The 24,281-nt window shown below is 41.9% G+C and overlaps 3 protein-coding genes across 4 annotated transcripts in view; 1 reads left to right on the plus strand and 2 right to left on the minus strand.

Moving 5' to 3' along the window:
• The window catches only part of LOC136607801 (zinc finger protein 605-like), a 432,755-nt gene that overhangs the window by 115,517 nt on the left and 292,957 nt on the right, over positions 1-24,281 (plus strand). The gene's annotated exons all lie outside the window — the stretch shown is intronic.
• Positions 245-23,511, minus strand: LOC136608297 (zinc finger protein 84-like). Of its 2 annotated transcripts, XM_066589100.1 has the most exons (3): positions 23,346-23,511; positions 16,257-16,973; positions 245-1,650 (listed from the first exon to the last, which is right to left on the minus strand). In XM_066589100.1, the coding sequence occupies exons 1-3, from the start codon at positions 23,491-23,493 to the stop codon at positions 710-712; spliced, it is 1,806 nt and encodes a 601-aa protein (XP_066445197.1). In that variant the 5' UTR covers positions 23,494-23,511; the 3' UTR covers positions 245-709. The 2 variants fall into 2 exon arrangements, with proteins under 2 accessions (XP_066445197.1, XP_066445196.1); XM_066589099.1 differs by lacking the exons at positions 16,257-16,973; positions 23,346-23,511 and adding an exon at positions 6,299-6,513 and having other exon boundaries at positions 245-1,773.
• On the minus strand, positions 6,469-8,724 carry LOC136615794 (oocyte zinc finger protein XlCOF29-like). Its single transcript, XM_066594182.1, has 4 exons — positions 8,635-8,724; positions 7,353-7,512; positions 6,526-6,685; positions 6,469-6,476 (listed from the first exon to the last, which is right to left on the minus strand). Exons 1-4 carry the CDS (start codon positions 8,646-8,648, stop codon positions 6,469-6,471), a joined length of 342 nt encoding a protein of 113 aa, XP_066450279.1. The 5' UTR covers positions 8,649-8,724.

Genomic DNA, 24,281 nt, shown 5'->3' on the forward strand with positions numbered 1-24,281 from the left:
GATGAAGGGCAAAAACCCTGAAACAGCTGTATGTACATGGAGTCTGGCTTTGCTTTTATTTTCCGGTCATTGCAACAAGCCTTGTATAAAAGTCTGACTTTGGCTTGAAGGAATGCTGTCCCTTAATAGGTGGCGCTGTGGAGGATTTATTCCATCTCCCTTATTTACAGTAGAAAGTGGCACATCTATGGATTCTTATGCTTTACAAACTGTTTTAAATGTAATGTATTTATTTTTTGCATTCAGTTCCATCATCTTTATTATTATATACTGTACAGTGTTTTCAGAAGCAAGGTCCACATAAGTTTAAAAAATGTTTAAAAGTTTCTATAGAGATTCTTTACTTTTTTACTACATCACTCTGAATTCTCATTCAGCAGGTGAATTTATGAATACAGGAAGCAAAGTTCATCATGGTGACAATTCAGCTTTACTGCTCTGAAAACAAAGGCGCATCTTTTTTCTTCCTCATATCCTCAATACATTTTCATATGAATCCCGCTCACAGTTGACAAACCATTTGGGTGTTTAACCGATGCAGGCTAATTCCACACAATGAAACGTTTACTGTCTGTTTGATGTCTGTGAATAACCTGATGCATTAAAGATCATTTTTTGCTTTTGCAAGAATGTTTTTTTTCTCTCTCTGAATTCTCTGATAATTTTCAAAATTCGATTTCCTTGTAAAACATTTTTTACATATAAAACATCAAAACAGCAATTTCTCTGTGTGAGTTTTCTGGTGTTTAATAAGTTGTGATTTATTTCTAAAACATTTCCCACATGCTGAACAAGAATATGTTTTTTCTCCTGTATGAATTCTCCCATGTGTAACAAGATCTGACTTTTGCCTAAAACATTTCCCACATGCTGAACAAGAAAATGGTTTCTCTCCTGTGTGAATTCTTTCATGTATCAGAAGATCTGATTTCCGCCTAAAAAATTTCTCACATCCTGAACATGAATATGGCTTCTCTCCTGTGTGAATTCTCTCATGTGCAACAAGATTTGATTTATCAGTAAAACATTTCCCACAGTTAGAACATGAAAATGGTTTCTCCCCTTTGTGAATTTTCTGATGATCGTTGAGTTTGTATTTATCAATAAAGCATTTCCCACATTCTGAACATATGAACGGTTTCTCTCCTGTGTGAATTCTCTTATGTTTAACAAGATGTGATTTCAGCATAAAACATTTCCCACATTCAGAACATGAAAATGGCTTTTCTCCTGTGTGAATTCTCTCATGTCTATTGAGAACTGATTTATCTGTAAAACATTTCCCGCATTTTGAACATGAGTAGAGTTTCTCTCCTGTGTGAGTTCTATGATGTCTAATGAGAACTGATTTTTCTATAAAACATTTCTCACATTCTGAACATGAATATGGCTTCTGTCCTGTGTGAATTCTTTGATGTTTATCAAGAACTGATTTTACTACAAAGCATTTCCCACATTCTGAACATGAATATGGCTTCTCTCCTGCGTGAATTTTCTTATGCCTTATGAGAACTGATTTATCTGTAAAACATTTCCCACATTCATGACAAGAATACGGCTTCTCTCCTGTGTGAATTCTTTGATGTGTAAGAAAATGTGACTTTGATATAAAACATTTCCCACATTCTGGACAGGAGTATGGCTTCTTCCCTCTGTTAGTACTTCGTTGTGTAAGGGTAAGGAAGTTTTCTTCTGAAGAGTGGCACGTGATATCGTCATTGTATAATTCACCTTTTGGCAATGATATGAAATTCTCATTCTTACAGGGTTTTTCTGTAAGGATAAAAAATTGATTTCAGTATTTTTCTTTTCAAACTTTAAAAATAAACACATTTGTAATTTTCAAATTTGAATGGAAAGACACTTCAGGTTTTGAATGCCCTTTTAGGTGCAATTTTATTGAGTCAACGCCAGAACTGGATCCTGGCTGTAAACAATGGACTTTTTGATATGTTTGGGGTGGTAACTGGTATATGGTAACCCACATACCTCAAAGAGGACAGTTACCATTCCAAACACATCAAAAATTCCATTGTCTACAGCCAGGCCATCAAAGACAACCGGATCTGCTGCAACCCAAAAGACAGTGAGGAACATTTACACAATCTCAAAAAGAAATTTCTAAATCAGGGCTACCATCCCGACCAAATCACCAGAACCACCAGGATACCCAGAAATAAACTACTCCAAAACGAGGAGAAAGAAAAAAACGGATGTGTGCCTCTAGTAGTGACCTACAATTCACAGTTAAAGGTACTAAGGAAGACTGCAAAGAAATTCCATCATACCCTGCACAAGGATGACCATCTGAGAACCATATTCCCAGACCCTCCCCTTCTGTGTTACAGGCAACCTCCAAATTTAAGGAAATTTATAAATCAGTAGTACATTGCCTTCTGACACACAAAAAAGAACTTATACCTGTAAGGTAAAGAGTTGCAAGACCCGCTCACATCTACTGGCCACGGTAAAGATACAGATCTCCAACACACAGCAGGACTATAAGATCCCTGGGACATTTACATGTTCCATGTCCAATGTTATGTACCTGATCTGGTGCAGCGAATGTCCTGTTAGGGGGCTTTATATTGGGACAACAGAACAAAAACTGAGAGCCAGGATGAGATCTCATCACAACTCAATTAGAGAGGAAAAGACGGAAATACCCGTGGCAAAACATTTTTGTGGCCATGGACACAGCATAGAGCAGATGAGAGGGCAACTTCAAGTAGCAGCATCACAGAAGAATTTGGGAAAATAAATGTATGGCCACTTTTGATACCCTCAAGAATGGAATGAATCTCGGAGTAGGATTCTTGCATAAGTGGAGAATATAAAAGATCTGAAGGAAATCAAGAGGAATGTCCTCTTTCCAATCATTTTTTTATCTTTAAACTTCAAAAAAATTCAGAAATTGATTTACAAGAATGTTGCCATCCAATAGGTGGCACTGCAGAGCTATTGTTCCATCTCCTTTATGGGCAGGGTTAAAAGGAGCGATAACAGACATCATAAAACTGTCATATTCCTTAAGGCCTTGTTTAGACACAATGATTATCGCTCAATCTTTTGAGTGATAATCGTTGCGTGTAGATTTGCCCATCTTTTGGTTTTCTGCCGAGCAACGGATGTCAGTTTGGCTTGACATCTATCATTCAGCAGAACAGCTGATAAGACAGACCACATGCTGTGCTCTGCCCAGGGACCGCTGATAACAGCTGATAGCATTGTCTCAGCTATTCTCAGCTGTCAGCCCCACCAGCAGAACAAAAGGAATTTATTCTTAGAACAGTGGGCAGTCCTCTGAATAAATTCACCTCCCTGCGGCTCACACACTACTAATTGGTACTAAAAAGCATTAGTACTAGAGATGAGCGAACGTACTCGGTAAGGGCGATTTCGCAATCGAGCACCGCGATTTTCGAGTACTTCACTACTCGGGTGAAAAGTACTCGGGTGCGCTGTGGGTGAGCGGGGGGGGAGAGGAAGAGAGAGAGGGCTCCCCCCTGTTCCCAGCTGCTACCCCCCACCCCCTCTGCAACCCCCCAGCGCACCCGAGTACTTTTCACCCGAGTAGTGAAGTACTCGAAAATCGCGGTGCTCGATTGCGAAATCGCCCTTACCGAGTACGTTCGCTCATCTCTAATTAGTACCAATTAGTAGATTATGCAAAATGATCACTAAAAAGCCAACTTTTGTGTCTAAACGCACCTTTAGCTCAGTGGACCGATTAAGTATCTATTTTTCTGCTCAGCTTGTATTGTTTTAAGTGCAAATCAGTCTCAAATTTCTGAGTGTGAACATTTGTATCAGGAGGGGTGTCATCTGTCATCTCTGCGTGTGTGCGTGTGTGTGCGCGCCCCATCCAGGTTGGTTTCATTAAGCCTGATGAAGAGTCCATAGAGGACCTGAAGGCTCGCTACAGCATCATGTATTTTTGTTAGCCATTAAAATGTATCATATCTACAAGATTACTTGGTTTCTCTTACTGAGAACAATCACAGTGAATGTGTGAATTTTTATGCTTTACACATTGTTATAAATTGTAATGCATACATTTTTTGCATTCAATTCCATCATCTTTATTATTATTTACAGCGTTGTCTGAATGAAGGTCCACATACGTTTAAAAAATGTTTAAAAGTTTTTATGAAACTTTTTAATATTTAAAAAAAAATGTTAAAGAGTTTCTTAACTTTTTCACCATGTCACTGTGAATTCTCTTTCAGTGGGCGAATTCATGAATAAAGTGACAAAAAGCTAAGTTCATTAGGTGACAATTCAGCTTCACTGCTTTGAAGGCATCTCTTTTTTTCATCCACAATACATTTTCATATGAATCCCGCTCACAGCTGGCCGACCATTTGGGGGTTTGGCCGATCCAGGCTAATTCTAAGCAATAAAACCCTATGTTTGATGTATACGGTAAATATGATGTGATGGGAGCTCCTATAGTTTGTGTCATTTCACACTTGTGTATGCACGGCATAAAATAGTGCTAAGGGGATTTCAATGGGTTTATTCACAAGCACGTATTTTAGGTGCGCAATTGGGTCATGCAAAGAAAACGCAGTATGCTCTATTTTCCATAGAAGTCAATGCAGGTGCACAAATGTGAGCACGACATGCAAAATAATGCATGATCCGCTGTATAAGGCCTCGGTCACACGACCGTTTTTTGGTCCGATCTGCAGATCTATAGACCAAATGCATCCCAATGGGATCGGTCACATGTCCGATTTTTATGCAGATGTGCGATCAATTATAGGACACAACGATTCGCAGAACGCACCTATCTGCGTTCTGCGCATCGCTGTGTTCTATAAATGCGCTCTATGCGGCCGGCGGCAGCAGCGCCGACCCTATTGAGAACATATACTTAAAGATCTTCTCCTCTGCCACAGCTGTAACAGCTGTGGCAGAGAAGAACGATGTTCGCCCATTGAATTCAATGGAGCCGGTAATACAGCCGGCTCCATTGAAAGCAATGGGCTGCCGGCGAGTGCAGGATGAATTTTCGGGAAGGGCTTAAAAATATAAGCCCTTCCCTGAAAACCATCCTAAAATGTGTAAAAATTAAAAAAAAAAAGGATACTCACCTTTTCCCTGCATCCGGAGTTCAGCCGCGTCCGGCCGGCAGTTCTCCTGAACTGCTTCGTGTAGTATTCAGCAGGCGGGGATTTAAAATCCCCGCCTGCTGAATGGGCTGCCTCTGATTGGTCACAGCCCTCACCAATCATAGGCAGCTCTCACTCACCCATTCATGAATTCATGAATGGGTGAGTGAGTGTTGCCTTTGATTGGCTGAGCGCAGGGACCAATCAGAGGCAGCTCTCAGCTATCGAATGACAGCTGAGCGCTGCCTCTGATTGGTCCCTGCGCTCAGCCAATCAGAGGCAGCACTCACCCATACATGAATTCATGAATGGGTGAGTGAGAGCTGCCTATGATTGGTGAGGGCTGTGACCAATCAGAGGCAGCCCGCTGAATACTACACGGAGCAGTTCAGGAGACTGCCGGCCAGGCGCGGCTGAACTCCGTCTGCAGGGAAAAGGTGAGTGTGTGTATGTATGTATGTATGTATGTTATATATTTTTATTTCTTTTTTTTTTTTTTTTTTTTCTTTTACACATTTTAGGATGTTTTTCAGGGAAGGGCTTATATTTTTAAGCCTTTCCCGAAAATTCATCCCGCACTCGCCGGCAGCCCATTGCTTTCAATGGAGCCGGCTGTATTGCCGGCTCCATTAAATTCAATGGGCAAACATCGTTCTCCTCTGCCACAGCTGTGGCAGAGGATAGCGGGCAGTGCGGGGCGGTTTCACTGAAAACGCTGCTAGGTGCAGCTTTTTCAGCGAATCGTCAGCCCCGGTCACGATCCGCAAATCGCGGGAAAAAACGCCCGTGTGACCGAGGCCTAAATCAGCTGGATAAAAAACTAATTTGCCATTTCAAGTGGTGCGTATTGCTTGCAGCACGCAAATGAACATACCCTGCAGGCGGAATAAGTAAAGCAAAATATGCTCATCTGCGTGCAAAAAAACATTGTTCCAAAAAACAATTTAGTCTTGAGGCGCACACAAATGCACATAAGCTTGTGTGAGGGAGCCCTGAACTTACTGACTGCTGACAAAATAATAACAAGTCCATACTCACCTATTTCATTCCCCCACCACTTTCGTTCTTCTGGCCTTTGTCCAATTCTGGGCATAGCTGGTTACGTGACATCCAAGCATGTGACAACTGCAAACACTATACATATGTATGTATATACTATGTGCAGTATATATAAATCTTACCTTGTGATATCGGAGGCTGGTGGTTCTCCATCATGACATCCTCGTACAGATCCTTGTGTCCTTCTAAATACTCCCACTCCTCCATGGAGAAATACACAGCGACATCCTGACACCTTATAGGAACCTGACAACACAATGATACCGTCATTACCCAGACTCCTCTAGTGCTGTTACTGTATAATTACCCAGCATTCCCAGCAGTGTCACCTCTCCAGTCAGCAGCTCCGTGATCTTGTTGGTGAGTTCTAGGATCTTCTGCTCTTGTATCGGTAAGTGAGGAGGAGCCTCTGTGATGGGGATCTGGCTCCTGCTCCATCCTCTTGACTCATGGAGATGGTTGTTGGGATTCGCACCATCACCCAATGTCTTCTTCACCATTGTGTAATCCTGTGTATGGAGAGAAACATGTAGAAGACTGAACCCAGTATTCCTCCATCAGTAGAAAGAGGGAGATTGGGATCACCCTGTATAGAGCTTTGGTGAGACCACATCTGGAATACTGTGTTCAGTTCTGGAGTCCTCACCTACAAGAAGACATTGATAAAATAGAATGTGTCCAAAGGTGGGCTACAAAAATAGTGGAAGGTGTTAAGTATAAAACTGATAATGAAAGCCTTAAGAACTTTTTCTTTATCGCCCAGAGGAAGGATTGGAAAGGGGGAACATGATCAAAAATGTAGAAATGTTAGATGAGAGGAGAAACAAACACAAAATCTAGTGACAAATATCTTAGTCTCCAAGCCAAACTCCAGCCATGTGATTCTCCTGGGTAGCCCTTTCCTCCTCATTACAAGGAGCCTATTTACCATTCACATTGCTCCTACAACATTACTATTAGCTCATTGGTTCCCACCATACAGAACTGACCATATTGGGGGCCGATCTTCACATTTTCTGCTGTTCAGTTCTTTAGTTCTCCCTCACTTGGAAGGTCTGGAAGCCGTTATACAGGACACTGGATTGTTCCTATTACTTCCTAGAATGGATTTTCTCTTCCCTTAGTTTGACTTGTTACATAATACAATAAAGATGATAGAAATTTAGAAAAGCTTACCTCTCCCGTCAGCAGGTAGATGATCTCTAAGGTGAAGTTTAATATTCTTTTGTTAACTTCATTCCTGTCTTTGTCCATCCTTGACGGCTCATTCAGGAGGACCATTTTGATGAGAACATCAGAAAACTGGATGAACTGGAGCGTTCCAGTACTGCCGTCTCTTTATGAAAAAAGAAGAGCCTGTTAATCATCACAGTGTGTCAGCTTGTTTCTGGTCTTCACAGGGTCAGAAGGCTTAACCTAGAAGTGGAATAATCACCCTGATAGGGGCGGCCTCACGTTAGAAAACTAGATATACCCTGACTCTGCCTTGGTTGCAACAAGCCGCAGTAGCAAAGATGTTACACAATATAAAACCACATAACAGGGAATAAGGATAAGTATGACTGTGAGCGTGCATATCAGCAGATTCATAATTACTGAAATATTTAGGTACACTACTCTAAAGCTTCGGACATGGGAGGAGGAGTTGAAGTATAGATGCAGCGCTGCCCGGCTGTGAGCGCAAGTAATGATGATCTGCACTGGGGGCGTGAGTTTAGTGAGGTGAGAATGGCCTTCGGGCCCCCTTGCTTTGGGGCCTGGCTGCAATTGCAACTCCTGCGACCCTTATTGCTACACCACTTGTTCTGATTAAGGCCGGCTGCACATGATCGGATTTGCATTGCAAAATCCGGAGCGGGCATCTGCCTCCGGATTCCGCAGCAAATCGCTTCCATTGCATGCTATAGAAAAGCACTTTTTCCTGCACACATGCGGAAATCAATTGAAATTTTCCACTCGCAAAGGAAAAATCTCAGCATGCTCTGTTTTTTAACAGATTCCACATGGACGGCTTCCATTGAAATCAATCGAAGGCTTCCAACCCGCGGCTCTTCTGCAATTGACATTGTAAAAAGGTTGCGAATTCCACTTCATTGCTAGGCGCTGATGCGGGAAAAGCAGGGTTTAAAAAAAATAAATAAATCTGTCCAATGGTGAAAGGTGCGAATCATCCACAATACAGGAGAGAAGATACAATGGCGGGTACGTGCGGATGCCAGCAGGACACAGGGTCGGATTCCACATCAAGAATCCAACCCGGTCATGTGCAGCCGGCCTTAGCTGAAGACTTGCTAATACTTGGTCTATAGACTTCTTCATTTACAATCTGAAGGGTAAAACCACATGTAACAAGTCTGAGCTCACCGCAAGGGTTTCTCTTTATAGGTTTACTTCACTTACAAAAATTGCACCAAAACAATATAACAAAATCGCACAAAATGCACCTCTTGTATCTTACCGTGTCCTCTGCATACAAAGCTCTGAATAATGGGAAATCTGCTGACTGATAACAGACCTGCTCTGTATCTACTACACTCCAATAGCTGAAGGACCTGTGATGACGTCATCATCATGTGATCGGTATATAAGGGAGCAACTGAAGATCCTGTGATGACATCATCACTATGTATAATTCATCTTGCTATCGTATCACTGTGGACATATTGAGGTTCTAGAGAAGGGACAGGTGCAGCGGCTCTTTTGGGTTTGAGCTTTGGTGACCTTATGCCGATTTTTGCTCTAGTCTAGTGATAGGGGCGTGCTGAGGACTACATGTAACCCATTCAATGAAGCAGGAAGGACAATTAGTTAGTGTGAGGGAGGGCATGTTACACACTGGGCCCCTTGAGGGATTTCCAACAGCCATCAGCTCAGAGCCTTTCTGCAATGACAGGAAGAATGCGGAGAGTCGTCTGTTATCTGTAGGGTTGAGTCTTCCATAAGAGGAGGGGCAGGCAATGGAAAACATATAAGTGTCATTTATTCAAACCACACCAAAACATAAATCACAGCATAAACAATCAATATAAGGTAAAACGCATTAATCTTTATTAGAAAAAAACGGATTAAAAACAAACGGCAAGCACACAGTAAGGCTGGTTCACATCTACGTAGGAGGTTCCATCGCCGATCCGGCACAAAGTACTACCGTGTTTCCCCGAAAATAAGACAGTGTCTTATATTAATTTTTGTTCAAAAAGGTTTAACTTTTTTACATGTATAGCTGCCTGGACACTATTTAAATTGACTTTTTTAATTAACTGTTAGCAGGCCTTAAAGGGGTTGTCCCGCGCCGAAACGGGTTTTTTTTTTTTTCAACCCCCCCCCCGTTCGGCGCGAGACAACCCCGATGCAGGGACGTAAAGAAAGCTTACCGGAGCGCTTACCTTAATCCCCGCGCTCCGGTGACTTCAATACTTACCGGTGAAGATGGCCGCCGGAATCCTCTTCCTCCGTGGACCGCAGCTCTTCTGTGCGGTCCATTGCCGATTCCAGCCTCCTGATTGGCTGGAATCGGCACGTGACGGGGCGGAGCTACACGGAGCCAGCATTCTGCACGAGCGGCTCCATAGAAGACTGCAGAAGACCCGGACTGCGCAAGCGCGGCTAATTTGGCCATCGGAGGGCGAAAATTAGTCGGCTCCATGTGAACGAGGACGCTAGCAACGAAGCAGGTAAGTGAAAAACTTTTTATAACTTCTGTATGGCTCATAATTAATGCACGATGTACATTACAAAGTGCATTAATATGGCCATACAGAAGTGTATAGACCCACTTGCTGCCGCGGGACAACCCCTTTAATTTTGGAGTAGGGCTTATATTTCAAGCATCCTCAAGAAGCCTGAAAAATCATTTTGCATCCTCAAAAATTCTGGAAAATCATGCTATGTCTTATTTTCAGGGTATGTCTTATTTTCAGGAAAACAAGGTAGAAGAAAACAGCACTGCATGTAGTGCTTTTTCTTACAGCCAGAAGCAGGACAGCTGAGCGGATAGCCACCGGACCCCATTATAGTAAATGGAGTCTGTTCAATGCTGTTCGGTTCCATCAAAAGAAAAAGCCATTCAGCCTTGGGGATTCCCCTTTCCTGCTCCCTGAACCCCCCACGCAGGTGAGAAACCCCCCCTAATAGTATACAGCAGTGACTACTGCACAGCATACAGCACCTAATATCATATACTATCATAATAATAATCATAAAGTGCTACAGCAACGGGGAAGGAAAAATAGTATCCATTAACCCCTTAGTGACAAAGCCTGTTTGTGCCTTAATGACCAGGTAACATTTTTGAAATTTGATATGTGTCACTTTAAGTCTACCATCACACGGGCGAGCGGGATATCAGGCCGAGAAATAACTCCGTAAAGGTTTTGCATATCCAAGTGATTCTGAGATTGTTTTTTCACCACATGTTGTACTTCATTTAGATGGTAAAAGTAAACCGATAGAATTTGTGCATATTTACTAAAAGTGCCAAAATTAGAAAATGGCCTTAGGCATATCTATCTGTCTTTATCTGTTTCGTTGGGGGCCGACTCTTGGATACTTTATGGATCAACCCTCTCCACTTGGTTCTGTTCAATCATTTGCATGTTGGTGTTAGCTTTGATAGTATCAACCAGCGTGTTCTTTGGCGACCGGGCACTCAGCTGTCCGGGTCCTTCCCGTTGGTCCAATGAATGGCTGTGATTGGTTCATGGAGCTCTGGCATTGACTGGCTGTGCTGCGGCGCTCAAGAATCAATCAGAGCAGCCGCTTGCTGGAGGTGGTGTTTACAAACCCCGTTACCAGCAAGTGATGTTCTTTCAAGTGCTGAGAACTGCAAGCAAGCCTGTGTGGAACTGCGGAAACCAGCGTGAGGGACCCGGATGGCGTCTGCTAGGTAAGTATAACACATTCCCTGAAAATAAGACCTTGTGACTCTTTGGGGGGCAAAAATTAATATAAGACATGGTCTTATTTTCAGGGATACATGCTATTGATGCATCTAATGAATTAGATGGCATTATGTGGCCGAAGTATGCTTAGTAACTTTGCCCTTCAATGAAAACTTTGGTTTGGTGCGGTCTAGGACTGTTTTGTTCGTGATCTTGATGGTCCAAGGAATTTGTAGGAGTTTCCTCCAGCACCAAATTTTGAATGAATCAGTCTTCCTCCCTTCAGTGTCCAACTTTCGCAGCCATAAGTGATGATTGGAAAGATGATTGTGTTGACTATCCAGAATTTTGCTGCAGTGCATATGTTTTTCCAGATCTTATCCATACTTATCATTGTGCTGTGGCCTAGTGCAATTCCTCATTTTTTTTCGGGCCCTTACTCTCCTTTGTGGTCGATCCAAAGAAGACAAAGGTATTTACCCTTGTAGTGAGGGATCCTATGTTTTCTTCCCTGTTGTTGTAGCCCTTTCACTTTATGATCATTACTATGACAATATATGATATTAGGCATTATATGCTGTACAGTAGCCACTGCTACATACTATATTAATATGTGCTTACCTTTAGGCCTCATGGCCACGGGTAAATTGTCATTTTAAATCCGCAGCGTTTTTTCCTGCACGCGGATCCGCGCCCCATAGGGATACATTGGACACCCGCAGGTACTTAAATACCTGCGGATGTCATTTTCCCCTTCAGGCGCGGATTGCGTGTGCGGGAAAAAAAACATGCTTCATTTTAGTACAGGTGTTCTGCGGGGACGGCTCCTGCAGGCGTCTGTTGAAGCCAATGGAAGCCGTCCGGATCCGTGGAACACCCATACCTGAATTAAAACGTACCTGTCCGGACGCTGCAGATCTTCCCTCCGTCGCAGCCGGATCTTCTTTCTTTGGCCCGGTGGATGTGCCCGGCGCATGCGCGTCCCACTTGCTGGCGTGCCAAGCACATCCGCTGGGCTGAAGAAAGAAGATCCGCCCGCGACGGAGGGCAGGTCCGCAGCATCCAGACAGGTAAGTAAATTCTTATTTTTGAGCATCATGTCCGCGGAAAAAGGAGGAACCCGCTGCGGGATTCTCCATGAAGAATCTGCGGCGGGCCTGATTTTCCCCGTGGACACGAGGCCTTAGGCTGTTTTTTTAACGTAGCTATTTAGTATCCTGATGGTTTTTAATGTGGTTTTCTAAAAAAGATTGATACGTTTTACCTTATAGTGATTGTGTATGTTGTGATTCATGTTTTGGCGTAGTGCGTTTGTTGCACTACAGCGCCCTATTACTTATGGTCGACTTATAAGTGTCGCACAATTATTCCAAGTCACAATGAGAAAGAGCAATAAATAAAATAAACTGCCATATGTCTAGAACAAGCGCCCTGCAGACATTCTATCAAAAATTAAGGGAGTTTTTGTTGAGGGTCTTTCTAGTTCACAGAACCAGAAACAGGTCACTAAAAATCCATCTCCTACATTCTCACCTGGACTTCTTCCCTGAGAACGGCGGTGCTGTGAGTGACGAACATGGAGAGCGATACCATCAGGATATATCGAAAATGGAACAAAGGTATCAGGGAAAATGGAACGTTTCTCTGCTTGTGGACTGTTGGACGGTGACAAGAGACGCCCCAGAGAAGGAGTACAAGGGACTAGCAAAGAGAATCCGTTCACATGATTAAGCCTTTATATTTGAAGTCAGTGTATCTATAAATGTAGAGTTAGGCCGACTAAATAAAACATAAGGTCATATTCATTTTCCTCGACCCAAAATTAGGGCAGTTTAGTTCATTTTGAGAAAAGAAGGAACTTGTAAGCGTAATGTTAGTATTTTGATTTGAGATTAGTATCTCTTAAAAACCAAAGCTAATAAACAAAATCTTATGTCATATTCGGGTTTCTCGACCCAATATTAGGGTAGTTTATTTTGAGAAAGGAAAAATTTTAAAAGTGCATTTTTGCTGTCCGGTGTAATTAGTTCTTTCGATTTGATATGTAACTCTCTTTTTATGTGTGTGTGTATGCGGGCTACATACATATATGAATTTAATCTTACCGTACACGTTCACATATAAATTTTATTCTTGATAGCCTTAATCAATAAATTATTATTAAACACTGCCAGTAATATACATTAACCAGCTAACGATTTTAGAGATAAGTAAGATATATGTAAGCATGTAACTAGGAATAGAATTAATTTAGAAAGTGTTAGGAGGAGGCTCACCACTGGGGGCATTGGTACTCAGCGTGGGCGTGCTGGCTTTTCCGATGCCGGGTTTCCCCGTGTTGGTGGGCGCTCAAGCTGGTCGGCGGTGCGGGTCCTGCTGCGCGCGCGGGCATGTCCACGCTGGCCGGGCTCGGGGTTCCCCTGTTAGGAGGCGTGGTTGGAGGGAGGACTGATTTATAGCATCACCGGCCGGCGCATCATCACGCTCCACCCCACGTAGGCTGGGACTCCTGTATTTAGCTCGACTGACATCAGAGCCCAGTGCCAGTGTTTGATTTGGTCCTGTCCAGCTAACACCCACCACTTCTGTCTGTCTCTTTTGTCTGACTCAGCTATTCCTTGACTCTGAGCTTGTCTCTCCCTCGGTTTGACTTTCCTCTTTGGCTTGACTCTGAGGTTTTGTGTTTTTCAGTTGCTTTTGTTGTTAGTTGGTCTTCTCTGTCCCTTCTGTCATGGGGTTCCCCTTAGTGAAGAGTAGGGACTGCCGCCCAGTTGTCATCCTGGGGTTTAGCCCGTGGGGGCAAGTAGGCAGGGACAGGGAAGAAGGCTGGTGTAGGGACTTCTGTGCCCCCTGGTTCCTAATCAGTCCTGACAGAAAGCTTATAAATTAACTAATTTCCAAGCCTAGAAGCAGCTAATATAACAAACTCCACATGACCTGAGGAAACTTCAGATTGGATCAGCTTATGGATTGACATCACTGCTTGTGCTGAATTTTAATAACCAATGGTAATCAATGAATTCTAATAAGCTGTACATATTTCAATGTTTTCAGTGTCTTTGTCTAAAAGCCATATAAATATTTCTGCTTGTCATCAGTTTATAATTCTTTGAGTAGCTCATAACTTAACCCTCTGAATTCGAAACACAAGAAGCGCTCCATTGCACTTATAAATTTGGCGCCCAACTTTGGGGCATGGATTTTATTTTTGCTGCTAGCGGATCTTGATGGTAAACTTTTTGTCTCTGGGACTGACAGAGTAATGGAAGGTAAGAAGCTAATCGATCAAATCTTATCTGCCTTTCCTTGGGATGAGTGTCCAGCATCCGCCGGTGGGGAAGAAGACAACTGCTGTGTTGATATCCGAGTCTAAGAACCAGACATACGGTATACCTTTGCTGTTATTTGTGTAAATGTAAGTTCTGCGATTGCTTTGAAGTGTGTAGAATTGTCGAATGGTGGAGTGGTGTTACTGTTGTGTTTTCAGTTTGTTGCTTTCATTACTTGGTTAATGTGGAAAACTGTAATTGACCAGCAGAAAGGGTACCCAATTGCCCGTCTCTTGTATATAAAAGTTTTTTATATATTGGGCCGGCAACACTATACGGTTTCTCTCTGATTAAGTCCGAAAGGACTGGGATGCCTGGGGAGAAGTCCTCAGTGGTCTATATTCTGGGAAGATGTCCTCAGTGGTCTACAAGTGAACCAGTTTGACTTGCTCACAGGTGTAGGAATCAGACAGGGTTGAATTATGAAAAATTCAATAGGAAATGTAAAGTGGAGGGGTTCCTGCAAGACTGCTAAGCAGTTGGTTAAAGAAAGAGAAGGTAAAACAGCAGTGAAGGGATGTAGGAAGATGTTTAAAATAAAAAAAAATGGGCATGACTCCAGAAAGTTGCTTGGATGTTGAGAGGTGAAATTGCAAATTGTTGGAGGAGAATGTTGGATGAAGTGACGTGTGATGAATATAAGGAATGTGTAAGTGGAAATCAGGCATGTGTTGTGTTCTGAGAATCGTCGGTAGCATTGGGTAAATGTTAGTGGACAAACGGGTCAAGCAGTGGTAAGACTTTCTTATTTGTATGCTGTCGGCAGTCCTGTATAATCATGGTCAAAGTTTCTAATTGCCAAGTTTATCAATCCGAATGAATAAATGTCACTGCTGTTTGTATAGTGTGGATTTTGTAGTTTGTAAGAGTGGGAAGCATATTGAGGTTATAATAAAGGCTGACAGTGAAATCTGTTGTGCAGTTCTATTACTACAAAGCGTTAATGGTTCTTCTCCTAAACGATAAGCTAAATTCTGGAGGGAGGGTCTGTTATCTTAGAAGAAATTTATACAGTGGATCAGGCAGATATAGGTGGATTGAGAAAGAGTATAGAAGGCGGTGCTGCAGATCAGCATTTTTTTACTCTCCACTTCCAGTTCCCATCACACCCACTTCAACTCTGCACAACTGATTCAAAAATATCTCACGAAATCAAAATGTACTTGTTGTTCACACCTAAGAAACCTCTTCTGTTGCGCTCCGCCTGTTTTTTCTTCATACCAACCCTACTACTGATTTGTGTCACAGAAGAAAATAGCATATCTGTGAATTCTTATGCTTTACAAATACGCAATACATTTTCATATGAATCCTGTTCACAGTTGACCAACTATTTGGGTGTTTGACCGATCCAGGCTAACTCCACACAATAAAACATTTACTGGCTGTTTGATGTCTGTGAAAAACCTGATTTATTAAAGATCATCTTTTGCTTTTACAGCCTTTTGCACTATACAAACAAGTATGTTTTTTTCTCTCTTTTGATAATTTTCAAAATTTGATATCCCTGTAGAACATTTATTTACATATGATACATCAAAACAACATATTCTCTGTGTGAATTTTCTGGTGTGCAGCAAGTTGTGATTTATATCTAAAACGTTTCCCACATGCTGAACATGAATATGGCTTTTCTCCTGTATGAATTCTCTCATGTGTAACAAGATCTGACTTATGCCTAAAACATTTCCCACATGCTGAACAGGAAAATGGTTTCTCTCCTGTGTGAATTCTCCCATGTATCAGAAGATTTGATTTGCGCTTAAAAAATTTCCCACATTCTGAACATGTGTGATTTTTCTCATGTGCAGCAAGATTTGATTCATCTGTAAAACATCTCCCACAGTGAGAACATGGAAATGATTTCTTGCCTTTGTGAATTTTCTGGTGATCCATGAGTTTGTATTTATCATTAAAGCATTTCCCACATTTTGAACATACATGTGGTTTCTCTCCTGTGTGAATTAACTGATGTTTAACAAGTTGCGATTTTTGCCTAAAACGTTTCCCACATTCTGTACATGAAAATGGCTTTTCTCCTGTGTGAATTCTCTCATGGCTAATTAGAACCGATTGATATGTAAAAGATTTTCCACATTCCGAACATGAATATGGCTTTTCTCCTGTGTGAATTCTTTGATGTTTATCAAGACTTGATTTCACTGTAAAACATTTCCCACATTCTGGACATAAAAATGGCTTTTCTCCTGTGTGAATTCTTTGATGTTTAACAAGGTCTGATTTTAGTATAAAACATTTCCCACATTCTGAACATGAAAATGACTTCTTTCTCTGGTGGATTTTCTCATTTCTATTAAGAACTGATTTATCTGTAAAATATTTCCCACATTCAGAACATGAATACAGCTTCTCTCCTCTGTGATTTCTTTGACGTGTAAGACAATTTGACTTTGGTATAAAGCATTTCCCACTTTCTGAACAGGAGTATGGCTTTTTCTCTCTGTTAGCACTTTGATGTGTAAGGGTAATGAGGTTTTCTCCTGAAGAGTGACATATAATATTTTTATCATCTATTTCATAATTCAACGGTGACATGTAATTCTCCTCAACGTTGTTACTGGGATTTTCTGTTAGGATTAAAAATGGAATTCAGGATTTGTTTCAAATAACGAAGATAGACAAATGTATAATATTTCTATTTGGCTGGAAAGACACTTGTGGTTTTGAATGCAGTTTGAGGTGCAGTTTTTTTTTAGTAAAAGCCAAAATCTGATATAGCTGGAAGGAGAAGTAGACGTCCTTCCTTTTTATATTTCGAATTTCTTTTGAATCTACTTCTGTCTTTGACTCAAAAGCTGCCACAAAAACTGCATAGGAACACTATATACATCCGACATTCAGAACGTGACTACAGTTTCTCTCCTCTGTGATTTCTTTGACGTGTAAGACAATGTGACTTTGGTATAAAGCATTTCCCACTTCCTGAACAAGAGTATGGCTTTTTCCCTCTGTTAGTACTTTGATTTGTGAGGATAATTTCTTTTGAATCTACTTGCGTCTTTAACTTAAAAGCTGCCACAAAAACTGCATAGGTACACTATATACATCAACGCAGGGCACATTATCTGAAGCAGAAAGTATGCACTTTTTGATGTGAATGCATGTCTAAATCTGCATGCAAATTTCAGTGTGGATTTGGAATGACTTTGAAAAACTTGGCAGGAAGGTGAAGGAACTAGGAGCACAGGTGGTCTTCTCATCCAACCTCCCAGTGGGTGGCCATGGAGTAAAGAGATGGAACAGAATTCTAGAATTGAACAACTGGCTACGTCGATGGTGCCATCAGCAAAGATTTGGATTTCTAGACCTTGGAGTGAATTACCTATACGATGGACTGCTTGCTAGAGACAAGTTGCACCTTACAAACACAGGTAAGCATATATTTGGCTAGCACCTTCCTTCACTCATTAGGAGAGATTTAAACTAGAACAATATGGTAAGGGATTGAAAGGCCGGGTAAAAATATACAGTTAAGTTATACATTTGAGAACCTTGCCGTTAAAAGTAGAAAAAAAAGAAAAGAGGCAAAAAATTCAGGAAGTAAAGGCGACACCGATCACAAACTAAAATGTTTCTACACAAATGCACGGAGCATGGGGTACAAACAAGGAAAATTGGAGCTCCTAACACAGGAAGAGAAATATGATGTCATAGGCATCACGGAAACTTGGTGGGAAAATAGACATGATTGGAATACAAGGCTTGAAGGATACAACTTATTTATAAAAAAAGGAGAAGAACCAGGCAGCATTCATTAAAAATCCTCTTCTTTATTAGAATAACATGAGGAAGCAAGCAGCTACGTATCGACCCTGTGCTCAGGTCTTTATCAAGAAGAGGATTTTTAATGAATGCTGCCTGGTTCTTCTTCTTTTCTGCATTGATGACCAATGGTGGACCCGGGGAGTCGGGACCCTAACTGGGCTACTGCATAGTACCTTGCACCAGCAGTGTGATTGAACTTTTGGAGTGCTGCTGTAACTCTTTTTCAACTTATTTATAAGAAACAGACCTAACAAAAGGGGAGGAGGTGTTGTGTTTATGTTAGGAAAACATTAATCTCCACAGAGATTCAAAGCATGGGAGCTCTATAGAAACTGTGTGGGTAAGAATACAAGGAGAGAACAACAGGAAGAATACTATTGTGGGTATTTACTATAGGCCACCTGGAGAAGCAGAAGATATTGATGAACTCTTTCTACATCAGATGGAAAAGTTCTCAAAAAAGCACAACATAGTGATCATGGGAGATTTTAACCATCCAGACATTTGTTGGGAATCTCAGAGAAAAGTAATGAATCCAACAAATTCTTATCCGCTCTTGCTGACAACTTTATCTTCCAAAAGATAGAAGAGAGAACAAGGGGATCTGCTATCTTGGACCTAATTCTTACCAACAGGGAGGGAATGGTTGGAGAAGTAAGGGTGGCTGGGACCTTAGGAGGCAGTGATCATGCTATCCTTGAATTTTGGATAAAAAGGGGAGGAAGACCTGAGAAAACTCCGACCTCAAGGTTGGATTTCAGAAAGTCAGATTTTAATGAACTCAGAAAGAGGGTAGGAAGGATCCAATGGCTGGATGTTCTTAAGGACAGAAATGTCCACGAAGGTTGGGTAATATTGCTAAATGAGATTCTCAAAGCACAATCGTTACAATCCCTAAAAGAAGGAAGAATGGGAAACATTTAAAGAGACCAGGACACAGAACTTGCACACGTTAAAAATAAGGAAAAATGAGGAGCAGAGGAGATCCCCAACAGCATTGCACAAGACCATTGCTTCTGCAGCCGATGATACCCCTGACCAGGAGTGAAAAATAGCTGAAAGCAACAATCATCAGCAACTGTAGCCACCAAAACAAGGATGGAAGTATGTGTGAAAAGCTTCTACCTTGAACCCGCTGATGATATTCTACAAGAGTGACAGTCCCATACTAAAATGCTACTACAACCTATACCACAGCCTCTCATTAAGAGGTTTTCTATGGTATACTGACTTCGAAGTCCATCATAAGGAACCCTGCATGATGACTTAAACCACATACCCCCAGGAAAGCAGTCCATACATGGCGACAGGAATGACTTAAAGTCTTTTCTAAACTATGCTCCGACCCCGTCCTGGACCTCTAGAGGGACACTCATCACATAGTGCAGCAATCGGGTTGCTGGACATGTATGTATTAGCAATGACCAGAAAAGACAGCAAGCAAAGCAGATTATAACAAGCTACCATGTAGAGCACTCTGCCAGAATTTTTTGTGGATCATCTAAATAACAATCATAGCCAGATGGCGCCATCTCCTAAAAGCCCTGTTACTGACACAGCAAGCAATTCTGCAACAGACAAACTGCAGAGCAAAAATGCTACACCATCACCCTCAGTCGCGCTATCCTCCTCAGACAACGCATGAAATGAGGGAACAGCTCCTTGCAGCAGCACGGGATTTGAATGCACTCCTGGAGATTCCTTCGACAATATAGATCTTTGCAGATATTGCACTATTGACACCAGCTAAGAGGAGAGATCTATGCCCAATCATGATCGCCCTTCAACAGGCTGGCATCAGATACCAATGGAACTTTCGGTTTACTCTTTTGGTTCATATGAATCAGAGATCATTCTTGATCCAGTCCCTGGAGGAGGGACAGCGCATCTTGGTGGAGATGGGAATCCCCCACAGTTCGTAAGGCGAAGGATTCCCCAGGCCCCAATGACTGACCAGGGTCTGGTCTACAGTCACAAGACGACGACCTCAAACATCGACCTGAAATCTGCTGCCCTTGATATATAATGTATAATTGGGCTAGATCCTCTGCCCCCCTCTCTTCCCCCACACCCATCGGCAATCTATCAGCTAGGATGAGGGGGGCATAGAGTGCAGGACGATCATTTCTTGAGATTGTCTTCCAACTTAATTTCCTCTCTCCTTACTTTCACATCATTCTATTCTCTCCCCTGAGGGCTTGGTGCGGGTCCCACTATGTTATGGAGGGGGAGGCGTGAGCCATCATGTCATGTCCCGGGAGACAGACTGAATTTCTTGAGCCTCCACAGCTAATGTTATTTTATTATTACTGAACCCAGTATGGGACAGAGAGTCTCCATTCTCTCTCCATTCCAGAGCTCAATTGCACTCCTCAAAATTATAGGGGTGCACGTTTGACTTGAACCATTTAGGCTTTTTTAACCCAGTTACCTCCTGTTTTCAAAATGTTTACCATGTTGTTTTACAATACCATATCAAAGGTTAATTATGCTTATATGTTTGTTAAGTATTCTAGGCAGACTACTAAGTCTCCATTCCTTCCACTCATAAGAACCAAAACATCTCAGCTAATACTCTCTCCTCACAATGGTAGTCATAATTTCCCATAATGTAAAAGGGATTCAATTCGTCTACCAAAAAGTGTAAAGCTTTTTTACAATACCTCAAAGAGAAGCCAGATATTATTTGTCTCCAGGAGACGCGTTTCTCCTCTACTTTTGCCCCAAGATACCTCCACTTCCAGTACTCCTGAGTTTCCTCGTCAGTGGCCCCCAAAAAGCATCACTCCTACACAACTCCCTTTCTATCTCTATTAGCAATATAGAAATAGACCTACACAACAGATTCATACTTCTACATGGTTCCCTATATGGCCAAAATGTCATAATTATGGATTCATATGCCCTGGTTAACTGCCCTTTTAAATTCTTCTCTTATATCGTAAATAAACTAATGGTTTCTCATAACTCTGATATATTTTGGATGGGCAACTTTAATATAGCACTCTCACCTATCCTAGATCACTCCTCGCCTGGGCCTCACAAACTCAGCATATCTCAAAGAGCATCAATGAATGTTCCAATGAAGAACTTGGCTTTAGCGGATGCCTGGAGAGAGGTCACAAAAAGGTTACACCTTGTACTCCCATCTAGATTGGACTCTGATATTTACTCATCTAGTACCCACACCAGTCCTGACTAGGCACATTCGATGTGCCTGGTCTGATCAGGATATAGTTCTCTCACACTTTTTACCCCAAAAAGCCCTGCGACCTCTAAAGAGAAGGAGACTAAACAAAACCCTCCTGATGGACCCAACAACTTTTACACAAATATCACAGCAGCTAGCCTTATACATAACCACTAATGTCAATCCCGAATCAAAGCCAATCTCGGTTTGGTTAGCGCCTAAGACCCTAATAAAGGGACAAATTGCCAGGATCGCAGCAAGTAAGAAAAAAGGAAACGTCTCGGGCCCCGGTGACTCAGCTATCTCTTCTTGAAACAGCCAACCAACAGAGACCAAGTACCTGAATGAGACTGGAGTAATTAACCAGAGCCAGCATGGGTTTGTAACAAACAAGTCATGCCAGGCTAATCTAATTTCCTACTATGACAGAATCACCTGATTGGGATGATCAGGAAAATGCAGTAGATATAGTGCATCTTGACTTTAGCAAAGCATTTGACAAAGTATCTAATGCCATCCTTATTGAAAAAAAAAATGACCAAATATAGGAACGACAAGGCAACTGTTAAGTGGATTCTCAACTGGCTGAGTGATCGTACTTAAAGAGTGGTGAAAATTGGCTGCCATCTAATTGGAAGAATGTGTCAAGTGGGGTAACACAAAGTTCTATCTTGGGCCCAATGTTGTTCGATAATTTTATAAATGATCTGCAAGAGGGAATTGAATGGAAATCGGTCAAATTGACACAAAGCTAGGAGGGAAAGCTAGCACTAGAGAAGAGAGAGAGGATTCAAAAAGATATGGAAAAGTTTGAACAAAAAAGCTTTAACAAGGAGAAATGCAAGGTCCTACATGTAGACAAGAAAAATGAATAAAGCACATACAGAATAGGAGGAATTGGGCTGAGCAGCAGCACATGTGAAACAGACTTTAGTATACTAATAGATCATAAACTGAACATGTGTGAACAGTGTGATGCAGTAGCAAAAACTGCAAACACAATTTTGGGATGTATTAGGAAACGCATAGAGTCTAGATCATGTGATGTAACTATCCTCTCTACTCCTCCTTAGTCAGACCTCATATGGAATACTGTGTCCAGTTCTGGGCATCCCAATTAAAATAAGACAAACTGGAGTAAGTTCAAAGTAGAGCTATCAGGATGACGAGTAGTCTGCAAATGTGTCCTATGCAGAACGGTTAAAGGACCCCGAAGGTCCCTTCCAACTCTACCATTGATATAACAGACTTATGTATACCAAAAGGGCACTCTGATGCCATCAATCGGGTGAATGGAGCTTTGTGGATATGTTTAATGTATATGCTAAACATAGGGCTCTAATGTGATGTGAAAATAACTTTAAATTGGGGAGCTACTATATAGCGAGTCATTTCACATGTATTTGAACGGCATAAGATGGTGCTAAAGGGTTTCTTCAGTGACTAAATGTTTTCTTTTATTGACTCAGTGACTGCTTACAAAATAATGAACAAGCTCATACTTACCTGTTACATCCCCCTGCCACTTGAGTCCAACCAGCCTCTACCTACTTCTGGTTACAGCTGCCAATGTAACATCTAAGCATGTGACTACTGCAGACACTGCACATATGTACCGTGTTTCCCAGAAAATAAGACCTACCCCGACAATAAGCCCTGCCCTGATTTTCAGGGGTCGGAGAGAAGGAGTCTTGAAATATAATCTCCTCCACCACCACCGCCTCACCCCGAAAATAACCCCTAGCTACACTACATGGGAAAAAAACTACCAGGAAGAAATGCTCTGTCGGTGTTCAGGAGTATACAGAAGCCTGTGCAAGGGACCCGAACACTGGCTGCTAGGTGAGTATTAAGCCCACCCCGAAAATAAGATACTGTGCCTCTTTTGGGGCAAAAATTAATATAATAATTATGTTATAAGTATCTTATTTTCGGGGAAACACGGTATGTATATACTATGTGCAGTACATATAAATCTCCTTACCTTGTGATATCGGAGGCTGGTGCTTCTGCATCATGACATCCTTGTACAGATCCTTATGGTCTTCTAAATACTCCCACTCCTCCATGGAGAAATAGACAGCGACATCCTGACACCTTATAGGAACCTGACAACACAATGATACCGTCATTACCCAGACTCCTCTAGTGCTGTTACTGTATAATTTCCCAGCATTCCCAGCAGTGTCACCTCTCCAATCAGCAGCTCAGTGATCTTGTTGGTGAGTTCTAGGATCTTCTGCTCATGTATCGGTAAGTGAGGAGGAGCCTCTGTGATGGGGCTCTGGCTCCTGCTCCATCCTTCTGACTCATGGAGATGGTTATTGGGAGTCGTACCGTCACCCGATGTCTTCTTCACTATTGTGTAATCCTGTGTATGGAGAGAGACACGTAGAGAACTGAAACGTTATTCCTCCCTTAAAAAGTGGGAGATTGTGATCCCACTGTATACAGGTCTGCAGAGACCACATCTGGAATACTGTGTTCAGTCCTGGAGACCTCACTTACAGGAAGGTGATAACATAGAACGAGTACACTGGATTGTTCCTATTACTTCCTAGAGTGGATTTTCTCTTACCTTAGTCTGACTTGTTACATAATACAATAAAGATGACAAAAACGTTTACCTCTCCGGTCAGCAGGTAGATGATCTCCAAGGTGAAGTTTAATATTCTTTTGGACACTTCATTTCTGTCTTTGTCTATGCTTGGTAGATTATCCAGAAGGACCATTTTGATGAGAACATCAGAAAACTGGATAAACGGGAGGGTTCTAGGCTCTTTATGGAAAAAAAAACAGAGAGGCTCTGAATCACAGTATGTCAGCTTGTTCCTGGTATTCACAGGGTCAGAAGGCCCCTCCAACAAGCGGAGTAATCGCCCCACAGCCTCATGTCAGGAAACTAGATCGGCAATAACTT

Source organism: Eleutherodactylus coqui, chromosome 1 (assembly GCF_035609145.1).
Source record: "Eleutherodactylus coqui strain aEleCoq1 chromosome 1, aEleCoq1.hap1, whole genome shotgun sequence".
Lineage (NCBI taxonomy): Eukaryota > Metazoa > Chordata > Amphibia > Anura > Eleutherodactylidae > Eleutherodactylus > Eleutherodactylus coqui.

What these genes read in the sequence shown, in the direction of transcription:
- LOC136615794 (XM_066594182.1), bottom strand. An exon ending in TCTACCTGCTGACGGGAGAG is followed by an intron (nt 6,686 to 7,352) that starts GTAAGCTTTTCT and finishes CTCCATACACAG; the next exon opens with GATTACACAATGGTGAAGAA.
- LOC136608297 (XM_066589100.1), bottom strand. Translation starts at nt 23,493, where the DNA reads ATGACGGTATCATTGTGTTGTCAGGTTCCTATAAGGTGTCAGGATGTC. An exon ending in CCAGCCTCCGATATCACAAG is followed by an intron (nt 16,974 to 23,345) that starts GTAAGGAGATTT and finishes TAATCCTAACAG; the next exon opens with AAAATCCCAGTAACAACGTT. An exon ending in TCACCAGAAAATTCACAAAG is followed by an intron (nt 1,651 to 16,256) that starts GCAAGAAATCAT and finishes GTACTAACAGAG; the next exon opens with GGAAGAAGCCATACTCCTGT.